General features: G+C 42.4%; 1 protein-coding gene across 1 annotated transcript in view; it reads right to left on the bottom strand.

Moving 5' to 3' along the window:
* Positions 1-207: 207 nt before the first annotated feature.
* Positions 208-12055, bottom strand: part of LOC131972898 (chromatin remodeling regulator CECR2) — a 49598-nt gene continuing 37750 nt past the window's right edge. Inside the window, exons 14-19 of the mRNA XM_059334700.1 lie at positions 8561-8937; positions 7644-7775; positions 6687-7491; positions 4129-6199; positions 3323-3390; positions 208-3089 (exon numbers count right to left, since the gene is read on the bottom strand). Of these exons, the coding sequence (XP_059190683.1) occupies positions 3339-3390; positions 4129-6199; positions 6687-7491; positions 7644-7775; positions 8561-8937 (3437 nt within the window). The 3' untranslated portion in view covers positions 208-3089; positions 3323-3338. The remainder of the gene's footprint in view (positions 3090-3322; positions 3391-4128; positions 6200-6686; positions 7492-7643; positions 7776-8560; positions 8938-12055) is intronic.

The following is a 12055-nucleotide window of genomic DNA, read 5'->3' as shown; positions in this document are numbered from 1 at the left end:
AAATGTGTTAATTGAGAAGTGGAGAAGGGGTTTAGGTTTAAATAAGCATATGCTTCATCCTACTCCTTTTCGGACATGTTGCATTCACATTATAGCTTTTGTTTTGACTATTCTCATTGGATTTATTTGTTTTTGAGTTTACTTTGTTGTGTTACTCGCACATGTTCGAAATAAAAACTAAAAAACTGAACTGAATAGTGATTTAACTAGTCATGAAAAGTTTCTTTATTCTTAAATTGACAATGATAACTCTTGTTTGAGAAAAGTGATTTATTTCTAAGAAATGTACAGTATAGAAAATATTCCGTTCCATTTCCAAAATAATCTATGTCAGTCAGATAAGAACTTGTAAACGTCACTGAAAAATTAAACGTACAGGTCTTTTTTTTCCCGATGCCACCATGCTACTGAGGTAAAAGACAACTGCTTAAAAACAACAAGCAAGAAAAAAAAAAAAAGAAACATACACCACATTTATATTAAAACAAGTACAAAAAATGTACAAAAATTCTTAAAAAGAGAAAATAAATATGATTCACATTTAATAACGTCTAAATGGTTTTCACTAGTGCAGGGAGATGACAGCAGAGTAAAAGTGAGAGATGAATGCACACTTCCGATCACCTGGTGCTGATTCTACACACCAGAAACGAACATACACACAACATATGTACAGCATAAGACAGTATTACAACCTCAGACCTTTAAAATAAACGCCGTCCTTCATACATTAGACAGCGCAAGTGAACACACTACCTCCAAAGTGGCCTTATTAGGCCCACTAAATATTGAGACAATCCTCTATTTTAACAAAACAGCAAGTCTTATGTGACACATTTATAAAACTGTCTCACAGCATCTAGCTCTTTTCTATCCATCATCCCTCCTTAAATATTTCCTTAGGTACCTATGACTAAGGAACATAGTAAACCCTTAACGTCTCCAAACTCTATGCAGTCTATGACAGGCCCTAGACTCGAAAACTGCCTACTTTGTCTAGTTTCAACAACCTTTAGGCAGGAAGACATGCAATCTGTACAACTAAAGACCAATTCACAGAGTCCCATTTCAGACATGTGATGTTATATTGTCCACCATACTCCATTAAAAAAAAAAATGATAATGAAAGTGCTGTCCCATTAATAAGATAGTGTACACTTTCAAGGATTGCTTCTTTTACCTGTCAATGTGAGTCAGCATTATAATTTGACGCAGTGATCTGCGACCAAGATGGTCAAATAACGGAGGGTTATTTCATTGTCACTTCTGTAAGCCCACAAACTAAAAGTGGTGCTTAATTCATACGCTTGTCACAAAATGTTGACTCACAGGAGTGTGGTAGAGCAGGAGAGGAAGTGGAGGGACTCAGTAGATGCCACACACTGGCTGGATGAGGTAGATTCATTTGCTGCCATCACTAAACTGCACAAGTGGGATTCACAGGTGCAACATGGATGTGATGAGGTGTAGGGTGCGGGACAAAACTTCCAAAACCACATAAGTTATGATAAAAAGCAATGGTTGCTGTGAAAAAAATGTGTCACAAGAAAGCCCAAATAAATTGTGATGACAGACACAGGTACATCAGATCCACAGGAATGTAGAATAACTCAAATTTGATCCATCTCACTTTAAATGAACAAATACAAAGAAGTCCAGTAGATTGGCAGTGTGATACACCAAACATTAAGGACAATGAGTACAGACCCTTCAAAGTGAAGATCTTCACAAGAGGTGGATTGATTTGCCACAGTTGCAGTCCTATTTTTCCTTATGCTGCTCCTCCTTCAAATAATGCAGAAAAATACCCGTATATAGAAACTGTACACCCTGAGGATACGTTTAGTATTGATATGGGAAAGAGGAAGCACTCAAAGTAGCAACCATGCAAAGGGCAGAGTCATGAATAAACAAAGTACACACGTGGATGAGGAATGCCACGATAAAAACAATGAAAAAACAGCAGGAATTTATGTGTTTTTTTTCTGTGTATGTGCATTTAAAAGCTAGCAGGACGTGTCATTTTAGAATTTCCCCCATCTGGGACAAGAGGTAAGGATATATTTTCATACATATATGTGTTTGACTAAAAATAAGACTATCCAAGGCCACTCAATTCCAGAATGTCTAGACTAACAAATTCCATAGTGCATAACAGAGAGTTGGGTACAAACTGCGCCACCTTCGCTAGTCCCTCTCTGCTAGTCAAAGACATTCTTGACAATGAAGGCAGCTTTGAAAGATGCATATACTGCGCGTTTACTCCAGAAGTAGAGAAACACTGTTAGAGTTGGGGTGGAAATGGACAGTAAATGGGCCTTTCTCAGGACGGCTTATGCTTGAGACAAATAATCAGTGTTCTTGTTCTTTCACATGCAGCTAGTCTGCTGTACACACCTTCTTGTCTACACATTCACTCATACATTCACAAAGGAAACAAAGGCAATTGCAAGGGGCCTGTGAGTTGACTGGGTAAGGGTGACAGTCTCATAGTACCTCCTTTTCTACACCTGAGTTTAAAGATAGGGTTGGAACAGAAAATAGCAGTAAAAACAACAGTCCTTCTTATCTTCACAGTCCTTTCAGCTCCATCATGTGATACAGTCAATGAACAAAGACAGGCAGGCTGCATTCAGCCGCCTTTAAGCCATTCATATTTCCATTCCTCAAAGAAGAAAGGGCTGTACAGTGTTCTTGAGGGCAGTGACCTCTGTGTTGGGAAGGTTGGTTTAGTGGTTAAAAAGGCTGCCCTTCTGCTGGACCGTCCAAGTTGAAACGCTCATGTTTGGAAGCAGTTCAGTGAATCCCTGCCAGTTCAACAGAGTTACAAGTGAAGAAGCGCTGGAAAAAAGGGAACTGTTCTCCAGGGCTCAGTAACATTTCACAATATTATTATCCTACGTAAACCAGCTGCCTTGTTGGATCTTAAAGTTCAGTGGAGGACAAAACAGAGTCAAAACTTCTTGTCCAGTGTAAGAAAATCGGTTAAAGATGTCCCATCTACAGTCTATGTCAGCTGAGTCAGCATGCCTGCACATCCTTCCTTTAGGCTGACTTCTTTGTCCAGATGTTCTTTGATAATAATATGCCTGTAAGGGGAAGACAATTTTGTTAAAACCTCTATAAGTTCAGCTCATTTAAAACTACAATCAAACTCAGTTTTATATTGTCAAGGAATGCCTTTCTTTTGGCAAGATGTTCATAGGAATCCTTAGGCGCTGTGAATAAAAGTTTAAGGAAGGTGATAAAATAGAAATTTGCTGGAGGCTCTGTGAAAGAATTCTAAAAAAAGTGCAATGTGTTCAGAGTTGTTATTACTCACCCTGATATGATACTTGTCACACTCCTTGTTTACTGCTGGGGCCGCCTGGAGCAGCCATCATCTGTTGCCTGTGACGACAAAAAGAAAGTAAGAAAAAGAAACATTTAAACATTGTTGTTTAAACTTAAAAGGTCAGGGTGCCAGTTTCAGGCCAGATGTATACTCCAAACACAACTGAGCTTTATAAAGGTTGTTTAACTGCAAATGTTTGGCTTGATAAATTAATTATTCGGGCATGATATATTGAGGGTTTTTTTTCCCAACTATCATTTTTTTTTATTGGTGCCTTTTGTGTTCAGTTCAATGTTTAGTTTATTCAATAGAAGAATGCTGAAAATAATTTTGTTTAAATGTTAATGCAATAAGCAATTTGTTGTATATATGTTATATACTGAAAGCAGCAGAAAGGCAGACCTAAGTACATTTTAATATCTGTTTATAAATAAGATTGAACTTTATTGTATACAGCATACAGAAAAAATTATTAGACCACCCTTTTTCTTCAATTTCTTGTTCATTTTAATGCCTGGTACAACTAACGGTACATTTGTTTGGACAGATATAATGATAAACAAAAATAGCTCATTAGAGTTTAATTTAAGAGCTGATATCTAGACATTTTCCATGTTTTTCTTGATAATGATTTTGGTTATTATCAAGAAAAACATGTTATTATCAAGAAAGACATTAAAATGAACAAGAAATTGAAGAAAAAGGGTGGTCTAATTTTCTCCATGACTGTATTTTCCTCACATCATGAGGAAAATATAACTATAAACTACACAAAACTGGATTCATCATTTTACCCTGGGTGGAGGAAGTGTTCTGGTGCCAGGCCTCTCTGCTGAATCATCATACCCTGGAAGTGCCCCGCAGGCCGGGGGTGTCTGTACATGGCCATGCGTGTCTGACCAGGTGAGTAAGGCAGCTGCTGGGGCCGCTGCAGAGCCTCCATCAGGTGTGGATGAGGTCTTTGGGCCGCATAACGTCCTAGATCTGGGTACGGCTGACCAGGGTAAGGGGCTCTGTTGCCATCTCCACGAGCCTGAAACATCATATGGGGCGGAGGGACGCCGCCTCGCTGCATCCCAGGGTGCACTGCACGCGGGTCGTACATGAAACCAGACACCATGTGTGCAGCGGAGGTGGAGCGGTGCTGTTGAGGCGGCTGTGCGTTACGGTGCCGGGCGGCAGCATTGTGGCTGTCAAGGTCCAGGATTTCTTTCGGGCTCTCAGGTCGCTCGGAGCTTTCTGTCTGAGCGTGCTTTGCCGGACTTCCCCCACTGCTGCTGCCTCCACCAGCCTGCTCCCGGCTTTCACATTTTCTCTCTTCTGGGCCTCCAGGATGTGGCCCTCCTTCAGCCTGAGGGCCCGGGGAGACCAAACTAGCGCCACTGGAGCCCTCAGAGCCGTGCGGTGACACGCTGCTCTCCTTCAGCTGCCCGTTGCCTCTAGCACTAGCTGCAGGTAGGTAGGCGCTGGGAGGCATCGGTTGGCGAGACTGATAATGAGAGCGCTGCCACTCTTCTGTAGGATAACTCCCTCTACTGCTGGCCTGGTTATGGGCCTGAGTTTGGGGATGGGGTTGTGGGTAATAGTGTTGCTGCTGGTACTGATGAGGTGGGTACATGTTGGAGTGGGCCTGAGGGTGCTGCTGGCCTGGCGTGTGGTAGGAGTAGGCGGTCCCTCCCTGCTGGTGGTAAGTTGGGTGCTGAGCAGGACTGTGGAGCGGGTTAACGGCCTGGTTGTGGTAAGGGTGGTGAGCAGAAGGAGGCATGGGCCTGGTCATGCTGGTCTGGCTGTAGTGTGGATGCGGATGGTTACCCATTCCATATGGACCCATCGCTCCGTTTACCTGGCCTTGGGAGTGAGGAGGCATGCCTGGATTGTGAGCAGGTGCTGGCCCTCTCTGAGGGGGCATTCCTGGGTTACTACCTTGTAGCTGGGTTTGATGGTGATTGGGGCCAAAGGCCTGGTGTTTATAAATACCATTAGGAGGCCCAGACTTCATCATGTGCTGTGGTGGACCGGCAGTGGCGTCCGTGTCGGGTCTGCTTGTAGGCTCACTAGGTCTTTGATCTCCGTGGTCTGCTGGGCTCGGCTGGGAGGGCAACAGTGGGGTAGGATGACTAGGTGGCAACGAGGTGAGGGGAGCTGGCTGAGGGGGTCCAGGCTGGGCTCCTTGTGTGGCACTCTGTGGCATCCCGTGCATGGGGCTGCTCAGTGTAGGCCGTTGTGGCGAGATGTTCTGCGGGACGTGATGAGGGGGGAGCAGAAGGTTGTGTTGCTGTGAGCTCTGGATCATCTGCTGGGGAGAGCTTTGGGGAGGGGGAGTCTGGGCTGCCTGAGGTTGTTGTTGTTTTTGGACGTTGTGCTGATGTTCACTTTGCTGATGTGCAGAATGCATGGGTGACAAGTTGTTCTCTGATGTTTGCAGAGTGGGATTTTGAGAAGCTGCAACATGCAGCGGCGGTACGTTCTTGTGAAGAAGTGCAGGACTCTCAGCTTTTTGCTGTGGACTGTTCTGTGAATGCTGAGGGTGGTCGGGGTGAGTGGGATCAGTGGAGGCGTCGTTACTGGTGTTGATATGGGATGAAACAGGAGGGGCAGTAATGTGTTGAGTGGGACAGTGGCTGTCAAATTGTCTCTGGCCATCTCCCTCCTGCCTCTGGCTCTCTGTTGAGCTCTGAGAGAGCCCTGGACCAGACGGAGGCTCCTGTGATCTGCCCGAGTTAGAAGCTGTGGGATCCTGCATCCCCTCTGTGTGGTGTTCTATGGGGCTATTGATGGACAGGTGCTCCTGGTGAACTGAAACAGTTTTTTGTGATGAAGCTTCATTGGAAATGTTGGCAGCCATTTTGTTCTCTGATGTCGAGTCTGTTAAGATACAGAATAATGAAAGGAAAGTTATCATTAAAAGAATAATGGAAGGGAGGTTAGTATTGAACATTGATCAACTATAATCATAAGAACAAGGTACACAGCCTGTGTACTGTGTCAAAGAATGAACAAAAATGTAAAACTAGCAAATCACAAATGTGCTGTTCAATTCCTTTAAAGGGAGAATGCAAACATACTGAAAGCTTAACGGATGATATGCCATCTCTTTTGTACCCTCGAAGCAAAGCAGGAAGAAATTTCACTAAACTAATGAATATTCAATTTGCCACTTACTGTGCAAAATAATTAAAATCAAATTGCAAGAAGCAGACAGAGGAAGAGCAGGGAGGGGGGGCTGTGCTGATTAACAAACCGAGACACTACATTCTAGAAACACGAGTAGAAAAAGGTTAGACTGTGCTTGGGCTCCTTCATGCAGAATATAGACGGCTGGTAAAACACTGAGATAGAAGGTCAGGTCTACCTTTGGGCTGCATGTTTGTCTGTTGGGAAGGCTGGCTGTCTGGCCCATTGTCTCTAGCAGGACGCAGCAGCTGAACCTCAGGGGCAGGGGGAGGCTGCTGAGAGGGGTGGGCTGGGATGCTGCCAATTCCTGATGGGGGCCCAGGCTGCTGAAAGTTGCCCATTTGCTGATGAGGGGCACCAGCAGGGGGTCCAGAAGAGGCTGACAGCTGCTGCAGGGCCAGCATCTCAGGGCTTTCCAGCATGGAAGCCAAGCGTGCCCTGCCAGAGGAGTCTGGCTGTGGAACAGGGGGGCGTGTGGACATCGGCCCCGGGGAGTTGACCGCTGCAGACATTTGATACTGGGCATTGGGAGGAGGGTGGGGGTATCCAGCAGCTTCTGGCCAAGGTTTATGCCCCACTGGGGGAGGGACTCCACCGTACATAAAGGTGCGCTGGTTCACTATGTTGGGATCTTGCATGCGCATCCCATTGGGTCTCTCCTGGTGATTCATACCAGTCCACATGTTGGATAGGCCCATACTGGGAGGCCTCAAGCCTGGGTAGTTGTTCTGGGGTGGTCCTTCTGGCCCTGGGAATCTGTTGGCCATGGGGTGCATGGAGTGGCCCTCTGGACGGTGGTGGGATGGATACATGCTGGCTTCAGGAGGAGGCCCAGGCTGGAGCCCAACTGGACGTGGACCCAGAGACGGGCCATGAGTCGGACCCATGTAGGGGTGCTGCTGCTGGTGCGGGGGCTGCTGCTGGTTCGGGTCTGGGACCATTGGATACCTGGGTCCCATGTGATGTCCTTCAACCATGCGATGCTAGGGAGACAAATCAAGTCAGACATTTGGACTTGTAGAACTGTACGTTTGTTTTACCAGCATCAAGTAGACCGCACACAGAATAAGGTAGTCCTTGGGTAAAAACTGTTACTTATAATTAAGTTTAGAAAGGTGCCACTGGGTCTGTATACCTGCATGTTAAAGTTGTGGGGCAGGCGGTTCATACTGGGGTCTCCATGCCTGGGAATGTGAGCTGGGTAGGAGAAGCGGGGATCCATGGCCATTCTTTGGCCATACATGTGTGGACCATGAGGATGATGGAGCTGATAAGGGAATAGAGAATTCACTATTGATTGATTGATTGATTGATTGATTGATTGAGAATTGATTTGAACACAAAATAAAAGATTTAAAAACAAATGAACAACAATAAATACAAGACAACAACACAAAATGAAACAAGACTCAACACTTATTTGTGTTCAAAAGGAGTGGGAAGAAGCCAAAGCTTATTAAATCCCTTCTCCCTATGTTAATTTACTATATTCAGTTATATAACAGCAATAATATTTATATATGTGTATGTATAACACATAGTAATGTAGTTTATAAACTCATTATTACCATTATTAACACACATAACTTGTTATTAACTTACAAACACATAAGTACACATACACCTACATGGGTGTATGTGTACTTATGTGTTTGCAAGTTAATAACAGGTTATGTGTGTTAATAATCATAATGAGACAACAATGAACAAACAAACAAGGAATCAAGTAAGTACATAACTTTAAGAGCGATGACAGTTAGCTATGTACTTACTTGATTCCTGTGGTCTATGTCTAGTACCTTCAGGTTGAATGCACTTATTGTAAGATGCATTACATGTAATGTAATGTAATGTAATGTAAAACAACAATAACACACAAAAAAAGAAAAAATAGTAATACATTTAAAAAATAAAACGTCAACAATAACCACCTACTGTCATTGAAGTACAACTCAGATCAAAATCTCGTGAGGGATAGGTGACAAATAAGGTTTAAAGGTTTTTACAAATGTAGAGGAACTTAAAAAAAAGGGAAAGTGATCCTGTGAATACCTGTTGCCCCGGGTGGTACATGCCCCGGATGTCTCCTCCATGTATGTGCTGCTGGCTGGGGGGCAGGCTGTGGGGGTGAGGGGGTCCGTTGGCCCAATGATGAGGAGGTCGTTTTGCTTTGCTGTCCTCTTCCTCTGTGAGCGTGCTGCCTTTGCCCCCTTGGAAGTTTCTCTTACGCTGGACCTGCTCAGTGGCCTTGATCAGACTTTCGGGTCCCAGATGTTTGCTGCTGCCTCGATTGCGTTTTTTGTCCTTGCGCTCCTTGTCTTCGCTGCTGATGTGGAATTCCTCATCTGTGTCGCCGTCCTCTGTTGGAAAGTGTTTTATAATGGCCCGGCTAAAACACCGTTCCAGAGACTCCGCCATGATAGTGTACTCTGGGGAGAGGCATCAAAAAAAACATCAGCTATGCTTTTATGATAAAACACAAAGGCTTTAAAACACAACACCAATAAACACAGCCACACACAAAAACACATACATGTGCATCTCAATAAATTAGAATATCATAGAAAAGTTTATTTATGTCGGTTATTCAATTCAAAAAGTGGAAATAACACATTATATAGATCCATTACACACAGAATGAAACATTTCATGTCTTAATTTATTTAATTTCTTCTAATTATAATGATTATGGCTTACATTAAATGAAGACTTAAAATTCAGTGTCTCAAAAAAATGTAATATTACAAAAAATATATTATATATATATAAAAAATATTACCAATTTTAAAAAGTATGTTTAATATGGAAATGTTGGCCTCTGAAAAGTATGTCCATCTATATGACTCAATACTTGGTTGGGGCTGTTTGACTTGAACTACTGGAAATAGACTTTTCATCATATTCTTATGTAACCACGCATGAGACTCTGCTCTTGTTTTTAGTGTTTTATGGTTTGCTTTTATTTATTGTTTTTTAAATTGTCTTTTAAAAAGCAATGAATCTATTTATTTTACTGTTTATTTCCTGTTTTATTTATTTTATTGTCTCTTGTTCTGTTTGTTTATGTATAGCACTTTGTTGCGGCTGTGGTTGTTTTAAAGTGCTTTACAAATAAAGATGAGTTGAGATTGAGATGCACCTGTATATACACACACACATATTCTCAAATATTAGCTTTGCATTAGGGCAGGGCGATATGGCCCTAAACGAATATCATGATATTTCAGGCTATTTTTGCGATAACGATATTCTTGACGATATTAGGAGATACTTAAAAAGATATAGAAAATATGATTTTTTTGTCTGTTTAAATAATTAAAAATCTAAAATGTAGTTTGAAGTGCAAATCTCAACAGTTGCCAAACAAAATGTTTTACTCTTGACTCTTGAATATGAGCAAATAATAAAAATAACCATTTAGGGGTTCCGGGGGCATATTTTAATGACATTTTGTAAAAGGAGAATAAAGGTTCTTGTATGTTTTATTTAAGGCATCTTATTTTGACAGTCTTCTTGTAAATTCTGTGGTGGATTCTCTTAACACACCGTGCTCTTATTTTGAAAGCTGCATGTGTTTAGCTACAGGGAGTAAGTAGCTTTTTGTGATTAAAACAACTTTAACCACTACATCAAGAAGTAGGAACGTTGCCAATATCATGATATGCATTTTTTTAACCATAAAAAAAATATACCGATATTATTGTGAACGATACGATATTGCCAACCTGGTCTCACAGAAATCCGTGAAATAGCCACGGATTTCGCTTAACTCAAAATCCGTGGAATAGCCACGGAATCGCTCAAATTTCCGTGAAACTGACACGGATTTTGCTACAATGCAAGTTAATGACAGTCATATCCCGTGGCTATTGGTTTGTTCCAAGTCACGTGACTTTCAAGGTCCCAGCGGTCAGAACAAAAAACATGGCGGACAGTTCTCTCATTTTTAGTGAAAAATCTATATTTTGACTTAGTTTCTGCATAAAAATGGATTTTGATCACATTTGTAGCGATTTTTTTAGCGAGTTTTATTTTCTAAATATTCACTCAGTGAATGTACATAATCACTTTGTATGTTGGAATAGCCACGGGATATGACTATGTCATTAACTTGCATTGTAGCGAAATCCGTGTCAGTTTCATGGAAATTTGAGCGAATCCGTGACTATTCCACGGATTTTGAATTAAGCGAAATCCGTGGCTATTTCACGGATTTCTGTGAGATCATGTTGGATATGGCACACCCCTACTAAGTCATGCTCTCCCTTCTACTCACACATTCACACCTCCCTCCATCCTGGAGTCATTCCTTTACACACCAACATGCATGCCTTGTTCCCATAGACACACACTTGCTCCTCTGTTTCTCAGCCCATCGCTGACCGACTGACCAGGTCAGAGGGCGAAGGTTGACCCCTGCTCCTTCAACCCCTTTCTCCCCCTCCTCTACTCCTCCTGCTCCTGCTCCTGCTCCACCCTGGGCCTCCTTGCCACTCTCCTCCCCCTGTCCCTGGGGAGAGTATTCAGTTGGATGGATGGCTCCAGACAGGGGGCTTAGGGGCTGGAATGTTTCTCTGGCCCTGCAGGGCTCAGATCCCCCTGAGCACTGGAGCACAGCTCAATCACTCCTCATTAATCAATGTCAGGGCTGCCCCGGCCCCGGCCCCAGCACAGCACCAAGTCCAGCCCCCTTTCTTTTGCTCTCTCTCGCTCTCTCTCCCACTGTCACCCCTTGACTCTAGCCCCAGAAATTCATATATGCACTTCTTTCTCACCACAAACACCAACTGATGCATTAGTCTTTAACCCAGGGGTGTCAAACTCAAATACACAATGGGCCAAAATTTAAAACTTGAATAAAATCGCGGGCCAACATTGAACAAATAAACCTTTTAATATATACCAAACATGTTTTGCTTTAACATTAAATATGGAACCAGCAACGCTTATAAACATACAATATATAACTAAATAGTGCAGACATGCAAAATCAAATTTCAAATAAAAACACATCAATGTCATGAATTTACAATAATAATATAATAAATTGGTATTGCCTCGCGGGCCAAATAAAATTACACTGCGGGCCAAATTTGGCCCGCGGGCCAGAGTTTGACACCCCTGCTTTAACCCATAAGAACCCATGGTGACACTAGGGGTGTGCCATATCGTATCGTTCACGATAATATCGGTATATTTTTTTCATGCTTAAAAAAAATGCATATCATGATATTGGCAACGTTCCTACTTCTTGATGTAGTAGCGTAAGGTTAACATTAGCTAACAATTAAAGTTGTTTTAATCACAAAAAGCTATTTACTCTCTGTCGCAGCTTGCATGCAGCTTTCAAAATAAGAGCACAGTATGCTAACAGAATCCACCATAGAACTTACAAGAAGACTGTCAAAATAAGATGCCTTAAACAAAACATACAAGAACCTTTATTTTCCTTTACAAAATGTCATTAAAATATGCCCCTAGAACCCCTAAATGTTTATTTTTATTATTTTCTCATACATTTTTTTATTTATTTGGCAACTGTTGAGA

This window comes from Centropristis striata, chromosome 6 (assembly GCF_030273125.1).
Source record: "Centropristis striata isolate RG_2023a ecotype Rhode Island chromosome 6, C.striata_1.0, whole genome shotgun sequence".
In the NCBI taxonomy this organism is placed as follows: Eukaryota; Metazoa; Chordata; class Actinopteri; order Perciformes; family Serranidae; genus Centropristis; species Centropristis striata.
The sequence above is the reverse complement of the archived record's forward strand: the minus strand, read 5'-3'. Positions and strand labels throughout refer to the sequence as shown.